Raw genomic sequence first — 15,280 nt, forward strand, 5'->3', positions numbered from 1 at the left:
TTGAGTAAATTAAATAAGTAAAATTCATGTTACATTTTTTGTTAAATAAATATGGAAGAGCTTCAACATCACTTGTGGATATTTACAATTATAAATTCTGGAGTCTGTGCAAGAAATAGAGCTAAAATACCCTTGACATTGATGGGGCTTCTCAAAAACAAAACAAAAAAAAGAGATAAAGGTTTATAAATGAGTGTCAAAACTGGCATTTGTATAAGAGTCAAAAACAGACAATTTATGCAATGATCTGCATTACAAAAATTATATCATACACTTCTTATACTCAATATGTTCATTCACCCACCATCTTTCTTAAATCCTGCTTGAAACCGGGTTCCTTAAACTGGTTAAAAGTTGGGTCAACTTAAAAAGTAAGTAAAATTTTGAGTTAATTCAATTTAAATACTAGTTAACTTAAAAATAGTTTATAATTTTATAATATTAAAGATGACTTAACTCAAAATTTTAAGGCAACCAGGTTACCTACTTTAAGTCTTTTTTTACAGTGTACCGATTTAAGCAACTTGAAATTATGCAAATATGTTACATTGCCCTACAATTGGATAAGGGTTGATGCAAAACCTAGTACGAAAAGCTGCTCAACCGCATGACTGTTAAAAAAAATCCAAGCATTATTTTAAGATGCAGTAGTATGATTAAATGAAAAAAAATTGAAATTTCACTATGAAGCGACAATCAGTTTGAGAAATAAAGCAAGATCATCCAACCAAAAACGCCATCCAGGTGCATCCAAGGATGGAGCCGTTTCAAGTGGCTGCTAGGTGGGATAGAGTCAATTTGTTCAGGCGATATAATGAATAATATAATAATTATAATAAAGACATATTACTGTAAATGATATATCATAAACATAGGTTTAGAGGTAGAACATAGTACCTAGTGCCTTATAGAAATGATATTGATTTTAATAAGTATACCACACAATTTACAAATGGCTTCTTGACCAAGGGCACCTGCCCTGCATTTGAAAGCAGGTTAAGCGATGGGAAACAAACAAGACTTTCCTGTTGCATTATAACAAGATGGTATAGGTAGCATTAAAGAATCCACTAAAAGACGTCTGCAGGTTCTCTTGAGGTGGGTTGACAGCTCACAAACTACAAAAGTCTAGACCCACATACTATTTCCTTCAGTTCAAAGTTCAAACACACACATTCAACTCAAAATTAATGCACTGTACTGATTTCATATTAATAAAATCTGACAGAAAAGGCAACAGTGACCCTCAGTGAGTGAATCTCACAAATACCTAAGAAACATTTAGGATATATTCGCCCTAATATTTACCCTAATAAGGTAAAACATTTGCAAAAAATTAAGCCAATTTTTAAGACCATTTTTATATCATGACCCTCAAACTCATTCTGAATGAGACTGCGGTCTCATTACTGTTATGCAGAAAAAGTATATATTTTTTTTACTTGTTTATATAAATTCATTTATATGCATATTAAAATTAATAAGAATGTTAGAATTGGCAGTTTTATAAATGCCACAATGCAAAGCATAGAGCAAACCTTCATGGTCCTGATCATAAGTTTCCTTTTATATGCAAAATGTACCTTATATATTGTTGTCTTTTGGGTTTGTGGTAAAACATTTATTTGCGAGAGTCACCCAAGTGTCACCTTTTAGGCAGAAATATTTACGATAGGTGTGAATGAATGTCTCGGGTATCAAATTCAATACATAAGGTTGAGGCAAAACATGACATTTCAGCTTTAGCAGTTGTCAGTGTCTATGTTTACAGCTTCGTTTCATTTACCTTAACCGTGGTAAATGCTTAAAAACATTACCACAAGAGAACGGTGAGGATTAGGGGCGAAGATTTAATTTTGATTTCTGGCTCTGTGAGGCAGATCTAAAAGTAAAGATGTTAAGAGAGAAATCCTGGTTTAGGAAGCCCATCTGTTCACACTGCCAGTGATCCGTACAATCAAAAAGTCATTTTGGCATCAGCGATGATGATGCATACAAGCAGCAAAGCAATGTGGCAACCAATTAAAGTGCAGATAGCAGCTCGCTATCTGCAAACAGGTGGATGCCACGGAGGAGTAAGACCACATACAAGAAACCAACAGCTTGGAGCCCAGTGATCTACTGTGATTAAAAAACACTGGCAGTGTGAACGCAACACATGGCTGCTGACAACTTGGGATCAGTCAAGTGAAGCAGGTGTTTGATCGAGTCAGACCTGAGTCCAGATGGTTGAGGAACATCCTTAATTGCACAAGAGATCATCTATATTTGGAAGCCTGTCCAGGTCATCAAAGAGGTCTGCGATTCCCTCCTCCTCTTCGAGGCTCATCAGGTAATCATCACTGAACGGTGGAGTGCCCAGACTGATGAAGGGCCCTTCATTGCTGGGGATCTGATCTTCTGTTTGCTGAAGGAGACTGGTGAACGGGGACGTGATGGGGGACAGGCTAGTAACAGTCACGGCTGGACCAGAACGACTGGAAGAAGCATCTAGAGATAGAAAGAGTAAAACAGAGGAAGAGAGATTAAAGAAAATAAAAAATGAGTATGAATCAGTGTATTATGTATCAAATTTAATACACAGATTCGAAGCTAGAACAGACATCTAGTAGTCAAGAAGATGTCAGTAGCTGTGTTTCCATCACAGATTTATGCAAAACTTATGCAATATTTTGAGAATGCATCAGACCAGAAACGAAACCTCGTGCAATGAAATTTCACTGTGTAGCAAAGTTCAAGTCTGGTGAACTCTGACCTGCGAATTCATATCATGTTGAGCATGTAACATACATCAGTTGACCTGTAAATGTGAAGATGTGTTTTCATTGCAGTTTTGCAAAATACACCTCTTGTGAATTGCCTGAAAAACCGCCTCATGCGAGCGTATAAAGAGTTTTTGCGAAATTTACATTTTTCCATTGGGAGTATTTTCAATTAGCAATTTCAATTTGAAGTCTATTGGAAACGCAGCTAATGTCTATCAAGGAGACAAGGACTCGACACTAAGGAGAGTCCGATGGCCCGGGTCCAGTTGACAGAAATGTCACCGGCCTGATTGGGCCACTGCGGCACCATCAAGCATTAGAAAGGAAAATGATTCTGGTCCATGCGTTATTAGTCTTGTGTTTAAATGAACCCAAAAGGACAAAGACATTTTTCACTCACCATCTAATACTTTCATGAAAGGCGAGGAATTGCCCTTAATACCACAGTTGCCATTTTTCACAGGGCTTTCAACTGTGTTCTCATCTGGACACAGGAAGACATCTATAGGAGCCTTTGTGCTGGTCAGGTGCACCTGTAGACCCTGCACAAAATAAAGCAACAATTTGTTATCGTTTACTACAAAGGTGTCAAACACATTTTAGGTTGAGGGCCAGATGGTAAATAACGTCTCCATGTGAAGGCCGGATACGTTTTTCAGATCTTAGTGTGCTGATAATATTGTGTTAATATTAACTAAAACAACTACAAAATAATTAGCAAGAAAACTAGAAAAACACACGACTCGAAATTTCGAAAGTCTTTAGAAACATTAACATACTCAGTTGCTACTTTAATTACTAGATGGTTGTGTGCGAGTCCTGACCAGCCCGAACATTTAAAAGAAACCGTTATTAAACTATCATTCACTACTGTTTGTCGCGTGTCGCAATTGCGGCTTAAGGCAGAAACTCATTCATGGCCGTTTTATACACGGTATGCGGCGCACCCGGCGCACAGCTGCCGCCTTTCTCTGCATCTGTCGAATGTTTGGGTGCACGAGGTCCGTCTACACTACGCCTGTGTAACTGTCCGCGTTTTGCTGCTTTCCGCATGTCCCCTGTTTAAACTAGACAAACGCAACTGCCTGAAAGTATTTTTTAAAATGTTTTTAATAATAAATCATCATGCGGGCCAGATTGGACACCTTTGTGGGCCATATGTTTAACACCCCTGAGATGGTTATAGAGGCTTCAGATAGGACCCATTATATTACAAAAACATTTATATGAACACTACTTTTAACAAACTAAAAACCTTTTAGTTTTTAGCGATAATTCAGCGTAATTAGATTTTGGAACTAATTAGGTAAAGTTAATATACATGTTTATCGGTCTAGTGCAGTGGTTCCCAAACTTTTTCAGCGTGCGGCCCCCCTTGTGTACAGTGCATTCCTTTGCAGCCCCCCAAAGAAAATTTGTGACAAAAAACTGTTCGTAAACTCAACATTTTAATTTAAAAAAAAAAAACATTAAATTTTACAAAAAAGTAGTGCTTTGGGTTAGTAGCCTTATTTTTTAGGTTTAATTACACAGAATTCATGATAAATTAATGTATTTCATAAAATGTCATAAAACTGGGGCCCCCCTGGCACCATCTCGCGGCCCCCAGTTTGAAAACCACTGGTCTAGTGGACAAAACATATTTATGACCCTGATGATATTTCTCCATTTTGTTTTGTGGGAAGGGCATTCTTTATGTGACAATAGGGCGGTTTTCCAGACAGGGTTTAAATTAAGCCAGCACTAGGCTATATTAGGACATTTAAGTTGTTTTTACAACCATATCTTACAAAAAGCATTACAGGTGTGCGTCAAAGACAAAACAATGTTAGTGAATATGTCAGCACAATTTGTTTTCAGTTAAGACTGCCCAAACATGTATTTTAGCCTTGGATTATGCTTCAGATGGAAACCACCCAATCATCTGTGAGTGGCTTGATAAAAGATGCTGATGTTCTTAGGTGAAGAGTAAAAGTTTTTAAACTTCCTGAAATTTCCTGAAACACTTTACAATACAATGCCTATATGGCAATGCTACACACAGTATTTTGCAGTCTGGAAGTGATGTGAAACCAAAACTGGTCACATGGGGGAGCCAAATAAACAAATGATATGACGGCATGCTAAAAGGATAGTTGACCCAAAAATGAAAATTCTGTCATCAATTACAGAACCTTATGTTGTTACAAACCTGTATGAGTTTCTTTATTCTGATGAACATAAAATAAAGATATTTTGAGGAATGTTTGCAACCAAACCGATCATGAGCCCCACTCACTTCCATAGTAGGCAAGAAGAATACCATGGAAGTAAATGGGGCTCATGAAAGAGTTGGTTTCAAACATTCCTCAAAACATCTTCCTTTATAGTTATCAAAACAAAAAAATTCACACAGGTTTGTAACAACATAAGGGTGAGTACATAATGACAGAATTTACATTTTTGGATGAACTATCTCTTTAAAAAAAAAGAAATGTAAAACAGGGAAACTCTTATCAAGCTAATTCTCCCTTTTTGTGTATTTATAATAGTATGAATTTTATAGGAAACTTTATGTTGAGGAATAAAATAACATTTAGTTTTACAAAAACCCTGTTTTGTGTTGTAATGCACTAAATTCAAAACAATATAAAATAGCATTATATTTCTGTTACAGGCATTGTAAAAAGTCATACCGGTATGGGTGAGCAAATGTTTTTATATATTGTCTTCATCTCCTTACCTCTTGGGGATCAGGCACCTCAAGTTTAGTTTCTGAAGGCGCTTTGACCACGATTACAGTCTGATCTCTCAGTCCACGGTCCTGACGCAAGTCTTGATACGTCACATATGCAAACGTGAGGGTGGTTAAGGAATGCTAAAGGTATGCTTCATAGATCATTCATTTTGGCAAAAAACAGCTGACCAATTACAGACAAGTTTCAGAGTAAGGATATTTTTGACTATGTGATGACTCTGTCATACGCTTGACTTCCTGTGTGCAGCTCTGGATCAACTCATCGAGTCTGCGCTCTTCCTCGACAAGCTGTGTTATTTCACTGCTCAGAGTCTCTCTCTCAGACAAAACTCCACCCACTTCAGACAGGCTGCAGCCCCTGACGAAAAGAAAAAAACAAGTGTCAGTCACTTCATTGTCTGAAAAAAGACAAGACAGAAATATGTAATAAATTAGAAATAAAAAATAAGGAATTAATAAAAATAAAAAAGGAATTAATTCTGAATTGTTCTGTCATTCTTTGATATATATATCATATATCAAGTTCAATTAACATTTAAGATAATGTATCTGTCCTTTATAATATTATAACAGTTGAATGCAGTGTGCTAATAGCTTTTGTCCATTGTTTTGATTAGTTCAGTGGTTCTCAAACTTTTCAGCATGTGCCCCCCTATGTGCAGGACACCCCCAAAGAAAATCAATGACATAAAACAACTTCACAAAACGTGTTAAATTATACAATGTAGTGCTGTTGGTTGGTAGCCATGTTTATCTGAGGTTTGATTTTACAGAATTTATGATAAATAAATTGCCCCCCGGAACCATCTCGTAATCCCGATCCTCATTTGGGAACCACTGGTTTCGATAAAGAAGAGTGAAACAAATCCGGTTATACTATTGGTTAATAGTGTCTGTCCTTGTCCAACCAGAGTTATACAAAGTTAAATAAGGTTTAATGTCGTCTTTAAGACAGTATGGGGTGGTAAAACAAAGGGCACTGTTGTATTTTAAGATATGTCAGTGCAAGTTGTTTTCAGTTTGGACAGCTCTTACATTTATTTTAGTCTAGGACTAGTCTAATCCCTGTCTGGGAAACCACCCATAAGAAATTACATGCTTCTTTCCTGTTGTGTCATATTTCCTATTAAAGAGAAATTTGTCATGGGGGTATATATACAGGGTAAGCCCTGTATCCAAAATATATCTTTTATAGCATCAATAGTGATTTGCTGCTTGATATTGGGGTGGTTTCAAGGACAGGGCTTTTCCTAGTCTCTGACTAAGCTGCCTTAATTTAAAAACACCTTGTATGGACATATCTTAAAGGTGCAGTGTGTAATTTTTAGAAAAATCTCTTGACAGAAATGCTAAATAATATACAAAACTACACTGTCAGGGGTGTATAAAGACCATTCAAAATGAACCGTTATGTTTTTATTACCTTAGAATGAGACGTTTTTATTTACATACTGACGTTCCCCGTTACATGAAAGTCGCCATTTTGTGCCGCCATGTTCCTACAGATCCCTTAACGGACAAACTTTTTTTTACTAAGTTGTCTCCGATGATGACATGTTTGTCCGGTGGCAGCTACCGTAGCTTCTCTATGCGTTTCAAAAGCGAGGAGTGAGCAGTGGACTGATCCATTGGTTGCAATTCGCAACCTCTCCACTAGATGCAGCTAAAATTTACACACTGCACCTTTAACATATATACGGGCGGTTTCCCAGACAGGGGTTAGACTAGTCCTAGACTAAAACATTTTTAAGAGCTGTCCAAACTGAAAACAACTTGAACTGACATATCTTAAAATACATCGGTGCCCTTTGTTTTGCCTCAAAATGCACACAGGTAATGTTTTTAGTAAAGCATGTTTGTTAAAACTAGTTATTTTTCCTAATTAAACCAAGGCCTAGTCCTGGATTAAGCTAATCCCTGTCCGCGAAACCGCCCCATAAAGTACTGTTGTTTTGTCTCAAGATGCACACCTGTAATGTTTTAGTAAGGTATGCTTGTAAAAACTACTTAAATGTCCCAACATAACTAAAGCCTGGGATAGACTGTATGATTGTTGGCTGTCCCAGAGGAAAGATTGCCATTGTGAAACAATCGTGGCAATTTCTGTGATCGTGACTCTTTATTGGTGGTCCTGTTGTACAATGAGAGAAGTTCAAAGATGGCATTTTTACTGGTGTTGCAACCAAAGATAGCCAACACTAGTTTTCTGACAGCATCAGAAATTGAGCATGACCAACGCACAGCGTGTTTGCTGCTACAACCTGTGGACAGGTATTTGTTTACCAGTAGCGCATACTGATGACATTGCGCTAATTTGTGTGCCAGCCTACGATGCAATAAGTGTCATCATTGTACAGTCTACATCAGGGGTGGGCATTCTTGGTCCTGGATGGCCACTGTCCTGCAAAGTTTAGCTCCAACCCTAATCAACACACCTGAATGCCATTTCCAAGTCATTCTGCAGCCTTTGATTACATTTTTCAGGTGTATTTGATTAGGGTTGGAGCTAAACTTTGAAGGACAGTGGCCCACCCCTGGTCTATGTACCCAAGTTTAAACGCTTCATGGTCCCACAGTGTGATATATAGGATGGCAAAAATCCTGCACCGTATCCCAGGCTTAAGGCCCTGTCCAGGAAACTGCCCCATAGTCTGATGTATGTGGTATTTGGTGAAAAGGATACACCGTCAAACACTTTTTTGGAGGAAATATGAAGGAAAGGTGTGTCATTAATATTTTTGGTTCATTTACCTTAGGACTTGAAAGAATAATTTTAGATGAGCATTAGCATATCAATGGCTTTACAGCCAATAAACATTGATGGAAAAACAGAAATTAGTGGGCTTATGAGCACACAGATACGATTGACCAAAAAAAACACTGATATAAATATACAGCTTCAATGCACTATAAATTACTTTGGATAGAAGTGTCTGCCTAATGTGTAACTGTAGATTAACGTCTACTGAATGAATACATCAAGTTCTTAGAATGAGCAGTGTTTGGATACTATGTCCGTTTTAAAAAGCAACACACTTGAGAAATGTGCTCACACCTTCTCCAATGCAGCAACACACATAGGAAAAAACAAACCAGTGGCTGCAGTGATGCGCATTTAGTTTCAGGCTGTCAGAACTACAGACACACTCAGAAACCTCTGCAAAGGGAAACTGTATTGCACACAACCACCTAAAACACAACTTCCTGTGTGCTGTGGCTGTAGCTTGATGCCCAATGCTGCCAAAGCTTCAACAAAAGCAGCTCTGTATTAAACAACATTATTCTGTTTGAACAAAGCATCAAAGTAATATTCTGCACAAAATTCAGAAGCCAGCATAGTGAAACGGTACATACATCCATTGAATGTTGTTTTTAGATTTCTTTTTAATGAGGTGAACCCCCTCAAGAACATTGGTGATGTCGTAGAGGCGTCTCTTCTGGACTTTGAGGATCTCGGAGGCCTGGTTCAGGTCCACCACGCCGTCAGACGACTGCGCCAAAAGCTGCAAGAACTTCTTCGTCAATAAACCCAATGAGGTATCGTACCGCGTCTTCTCTGATGGAGACTTTGGAGCTGCAAGTAAACACGTTTGGGGGGGAAATCTTGGTAAAACTTCAACCAGGCAACAACGATTCACTGCATTTAAAAAAAAAAATCGTTTCCTTTTAAAGACTTTTTTACATTGTAACTCTTTATTCTGATTGGTCAATCTGAGGTTAAACATTTTGCAATAATTACTGCAAAAATTGACCATTGTCCCAGGCAACCAATTTAAAGCTTACACAAAAAGGGGGCTTTCTTACTTTTATTTCCCTTAATAACACCAAATGGAGTTCCTGTTTGGGTCTTGGGTGTTTTGGCTCCTTCGCTCATGTAAAGATGATCCGAGTCATCCAGTGCCAACCGTCTTTTTGCCTGGTGAAGAGGAAGTCCATCAGTTAGAAAAGCATAATAAAAGGTATAAAACGCCACCTCAATCAAAAATAAGATGACATTGACCGAATGCCCTCGTCACACATTATATGTTCAGATAATTTTCGCTTCAAAGACGCTTAATTCCAGCCAGTTTTTTTTGACAGAATCCATTAAACATCATATTATTGAACTAATTTTTTAGGTTTTTACAGCTATTTAGAAGGAACAAATAAAAATAAAACTAGACGAATGGTTTTGTTTTTGCGCATACGCGAGGGTCTAGTGCGCGTTACTATTCTAATGACTAAATTTACGTAAGCACGCACAGTACACGCACCGCCAGATTTTTGTATTTGCACATACTTTGTATGCATGCATAGGTCACGCACGAAGGTACAGGAGAAAGTAGCTCAGAAAATGTGATGCATTCTGGTCGCAATGCACATGCGTCGAACATCTCTGTACACGTACGAGTCAAATAAACTATGCTTTGCAAGGATGTGCTTTCGACCGTGCACTTACATATGCATACATGTAAAAAACAAACTACATTCCGGGCTTTGCAGAGAAAGTGTTAATTTGTTAAATACCAATGAAATGACTTAAGTAACACATCAGAGTCCGGTTTGTTTGGATGATGTGAATATGGTTTTCCTAATTCGGGTGCGCACCCACAGACCTCACCAGAGTCCACCTGAAAAGGATGGTCTGGGGTACGGTTCGCTGCCTATAATAATACTAAATTGCGGAAGTGAAACGCTATTAATGGCATGCGCAGGATGTTAGTGATCATTAACATTGATCAGTCCTTCCAGAAAAACGCAGAGTTTTTTTGTGATTGTTGCGGGCAAAAATCCTTGATCTTGGGGCACGTTTTCTTAAGAAATGCGATGGAATATGCGGGATATTTATGCAATTTTATGCGATGAAATTGCAGGAACTTGCAAAAACTGCAGCTTTCGAATGATGTTCACCATATGTATAATAAAGGCTAGATGTGTTACGGCAGAGTCTCTAACGTCATCACCTGGCGGCCATCTTAAAGAGACACAAGGCAGCATTTTTATGTTAATAAATCATCATCGTAAGTCTGTATATGGTTAAATGACTCATTACATGACGAATGAAGTCTCTCTCGCCCGCCCCTAACGTCTGTAGGAAGAATACCCCACTTGCAAGTTCGCTGTATCCGACCCGGTGTCCTTCAGTCTCGTAAAGTCTCAGATATAGAAAGCATTTACTTCCAGACACTAGGGGGAGCTAGTAGAGAAATAAAACTCAGACTTGCCTTGTGTCCCTTTAACTCAGACAGCTCACTCACTCGTAGCATTGCGTTTAATGGTGCAGGTACATTTAAACGACCATAACTTTCTCAATTTTCTACCGATTTTCAAACGGTTTGGTTTCTTACAAACTTTATTAACGTGGCTATAATTCTGAATGGTTTAACATGATTCATGAAAATGATTCATCAAGTATGCAGTGTCATATAAACGTCAGAGATGTACCCAACAAACTGTTTGAAAATGGGTAGAAATTGAGCAAGTTATGGTCATTTAAAAGTACATGCGCCATTAAACGCAATGCTATGAGTGAGCGAGCGCCCTGTGCTAAGATGGCCGCCAAATGCGAACATTCCAGTCAATTGGCTAGCAGCGCGGGCGAGACATCTAGCCTATATTATACATATCTATGATGTTCACATCACATAATCACGTCACTTCATAACGTTCTCATGGCAACAGGGGACATGGCTGTGCTTGTGTGAAGTAAACACAACATTTTTCAACTTTGCTAAAATATTTGTGATGGAAATCTGCAACTTATGCTGCGAAAGTGCGGCGTATTTGAAAAAAATGCGACCCCAGAATAAATATGCGGACTTCGGCTCATTATGCGTTGAATCATGCGATCACAATCACGTTTTTCTGGAGGGATTGATTGATGACAAGCGCTGGCGAATATCTGGGCGCGAGAGTGATGTGCTGTAACAATTTGCTTCATACTTTTTGCTCGCCTCCGCAATCGCCAGTGGACAACCTGCTTTCTTTTGTACAACTTAAAAACTTTTGCAGCAGAAAGATTCAAGTAGATACATTTCATTGTTGTAAACCAAACATTCAACTAAAGAGCAATAAGGATACAAACAACTCTGTCCATTTTAGTGAACCTAATATGAAACCACCCTTATTTGCATCAGAGTTCTTCATTTGTTAATTATAGTTCAGTGGTAGATCATTGCGTTACCAGTGCAAAAGTAAGAGAATCAGCACTTGAGATTCAGTTTAGACTAGCAAATTGATGCTACCACATGCAAAGATCAAACTTTCCATACACTACAAACAGCATGTTAAAGTGCATTTACTGTCGTTTTACCCAACGTCGCTGACAGTTGAACATCTTCATAAGAGGTTTTACGAAGTTTTTACATATCACGCTTGATCAGATTACCCACGTAAAAACTGCATAGTAATGCAATGCCTTAAAAGCTGACAGATCTGACAAGATTTGCCAGTTACAACCTTAAAGTCATCTCTCCTGGTTTAAATACCGGTCATACACATGCCTGCCCACATTCCATATGCTTGATCTTGATGACAGTGTGTTGTGGGAGGGCTGTCTGAACAGCCATTTTGTGGTGGAAAATGTGTCCCCTTCAATAGAGCAAACAGGAAAGAGGCTCAAACCCCCTTTATTAACCATCAAATTACATGTTTGTCTTTAAAAGGTTCAACCCAAAACAGACTCGCATATTTAATATCATTTGAAGATATTGTTTATACATAGCCCAGAATGAGCTGGAAATGCCATTTTTATTAGTCTACATGGGTATCAGAGGCCGGGATTAAGCCAATCCTCATTAAATCACAATGAAAGAGGGAAATTCATAGAAGTGTTTAATGTGTAGTAGTGTTATCAGCTGCTTTCAGAGAAATGCTATACCACCCCATTCATTTGGTATTGTATAATAACGCATGCAAAACATGCCCAAGCAAACAGTGAAGAAAACAGCTGAAGTCAAACCTGTTTAACATCACAACACTTGTTTTTTAACATGAAATTTGCTGAGTGCACAACAAAATGAGGAAGGAAACAAACATTTTATATTTGCACCCCATATATAAACCACACACCCTTTTGAAAACATTACCTCAGTCTAATTTAGTGGCATTGAAACTATTGGACGTAAATAAGTGCTCGTGTAAACCTGGTGTGGGGTTGTAAACACGTTCTGCACTTTACACCTTTAAAGTGATTTTTGTGCCGATTTCCGTACTACTTCACATTTACACTTAAAAGTAAGCGTTTATTACACGCGAGTGTGTGTGTGAATTGAATGTATTCAATGAAATGGTGAAGGGGAAAACAGATTATAAAGCGATTACGTTCAACTACCTCAGGAAAAAACTGAGTCTGCAACCCTCCCCCCTCCAAAAACACTAGCACAGGGCCTCGACATAACACATTTACGCGACAACATACTCATAATATTCGACAATATCGTGGGATTATTTACACATTTAAATAATCAAACTTATTGCAGAAGTCACACTGACCTTCTCCAAGCATGCATGCATGCAAGCAAGCAAACAAGCGTGATGCCCAAATATGACCAACGCCAAATCATTTTTTGTATTAACCAACCACTTTAAATGCATTTACAAACACGAGAAAAGGCCACGAGCAACCTATGCAGAGAAAAGACCCTCAAGCAAAGTGTTAAAGTGCTCGCAAACTGAGCTGTAGTCATGTTGCCCATTAGCAAGCTGCTTAAGCTAAGCTACAGTAAGGAAGCAGCTCGACGTCTCTCTCTGTGCATTTGTTCGCAGTTAAAGCTGTTTGTTTACAGATGGTGTGCGTGATATTACCGGTGGTCGTCCTAACGCGGGTCTCTGTCCGGTTCCATGTGTTCCGTTCGGCGTGCTGTATAAACTGGCCGCCGGTGGATCGGACAGGCAGACATTGGCGGTCTGTGTAATGCATGGCGGCGGGGTTATAATCTGTATATATGTGGCAGTGGACAGATTAGATGTGAATCGATCGGACAGTGCTGTTAAAACTGCGTTTTTGTCCAGCGAAGAGCCACCAACCCCTGCGATTATGACTTTTTCCGGGGCTGATGGGACGCCTCTTCTCATCGTTGTGGACTCTGGTGTCCTTTGTCCCTCCTGCAGTTTAAGTTCGTTTTTCTGCTAATCCGCCGCGTTTATTTCACAAATACGCACGGCGAGTGTGAGATTAAAGTCTCAGCTATCCATCTGGCCGTGAATGAGTTTATATTGGTGGCGGGTAGAGGGCAGATGCTTTGGATTTTGAGGAAGACGAGAAGCGCTCCGCCGACAAACTGAAAAATGGCTCCAGGAAGCTGACAATGAATGAGGGGATGCAGTTTAAGCGCGAAGGGCCCTCCCGCGAAACTCAGATTTCCCGGGGAATTTTTAAATAAGATTTGCATAGGACGCACGATTGGTTGCGTACGCGACGTATCACGCCTTTATTTAACCATTTCTTTGTACTGGTTTGACCAATGAGAAGACGCCAACGTAGATCCAGAGTTGCTATTGGTCAATGGCAGCACGTGTACTTAAACGTCAAAACGAAACTGACGTGGAGACGCACAGAGAGAAAGCAAATGTTTTGAATACTTTCATAAGAATAAATCTAAACTGTTTAAGTTACGGATGTGTTTATTTATTAATTTGTTTTGATTTCTTTCATTTATCTTAGTTCAATATTTTATATGATAAACTGTATTTACTATACATTATGTACTTGATACGAATATCCTTGGTTTGTATTATTATTAACCTTTATTTAACCAGAAAAGTCCCATTGAGATTAAGAAGAACCTCTTTTGCAAGGGTGACCTGGCCGAGACAGGCAGCAGCATAATATAAAAAAAATAATACAAAACAAATACAGACGAAAACTAAAATAAACACCTCATAAAATCATTATAGATCATGTTACAGTCTAAAAACATTTACATATTAAGACATCTGCCTCTACGTCTTTCATTTTTGATTTAAATGCGATTTTGTATGTTTTTTATTTATTTTTAAATAAAAAGTGAATTGCAGAACCTTTATAAATAATGACAAAAAGAAAGACACTTGTGATATTGTGAGTCAAATATTTAAAGGGATAATAAAAAAACTGTCATAATTTTCTCATTCTTATGTTGTTCTAAATCTACATGAATTTCTTTGTTTTTCTGATGAACACAAAATAGGATATTTTGATATGATGGTTACATGTCAATGGTTACAATCTGCTGTGTGCTTACCATCATTTATACAAATATCTTATTTTGTGTTTATCAGAAAAATAAATTCATACTGATTTAAACAACATGAGGATGAGAAAATTATGACATTTTAATTTTTTGTGTGAATTATCCCTTTAATTCTGACAAATAACACTTTTTTCTCTTTATTGCTTTCAAGCATCTTAACAAAATAGGCAAACATAAACAAATAATAAATTTTATGTGCCTTGAATGCACAACACTAACAATCAGTAGGTGGCGCTATATCCAAACAAACTACAAAAATTTAAGTAAACCTAATATTTAATGGGTGCGGTAATACTGTATTTTTTCCTAAATAAAAATCTATACACATTTTACATATTTTTACATACAGATTTCTTTTACATTAAATAACTAAGTTAATCCGGTATGCGGCTAATTCAGGAAAAGGGTTAAATACACAATGACCTTTTAAAAAGTTTTAAGTTGCTGATTTTCTGGTTGAAATCTGGGTCTTTAAAATTGTATAAATACGCATATTGCTTAAAAGTCACTCTAATGATTTTAAATGATTAGAGAGAATCCAAAGTTTCCCTCCTCTTGTGCGCTTC

General features: G+C 37.9%; 1 protein-coding gene across 1 annotated transcript; it reads right to left on the reverse strand.

The window, feature by feature from the left end:
- Positions 1 to 905: 905 nt before the first annotated feature.
- LOC129448413 (transcription factor E2F3) lies at positions 906 to 13,905 on the reverse strand. Its single transcript, XM_055210780.2, has 7 exons — positions 13,288 to 13,905; positions 9,307 to 9,418; positions 8,857 to 9,076; positions 5,702 to 5,860; positions 5,488 to 5,602; positions 3,166 to 3,307; positions 906 to 2,490 (listed from the first exon to the last, which is right to left on the reverse strand). The coding sequence occupies exons 1-7, from the start codon at positions 13,555 to 13,557 to the stop codon at positions 2,243 to 2,245; spliced, it is 1,266 nt and encodes a 421-aa protein (XP_055066755.2). The 5' UTR covers positions 13,558 to 13,905; the 3' UTR covers positions 906 to 2,242.
- Positions 13,906 to 15,280: the final 1,375 nt, after the last annotated feature.

Source organism: Misgurnus anguillicaudatus, chromosome 10 (assembly GCF_027580225.2).
Source record: "Misgurnus anguillicaudatus chromosome 10, ASM2758022v2, whole genome shotgun sequence".
Lineage (NCBI taxonomy): Eukaryota > Metazoa > Chordata > Actinopteri > Cypriniformes > Cobitidae > Misgurnus > Misgurnus anguillicaudatus.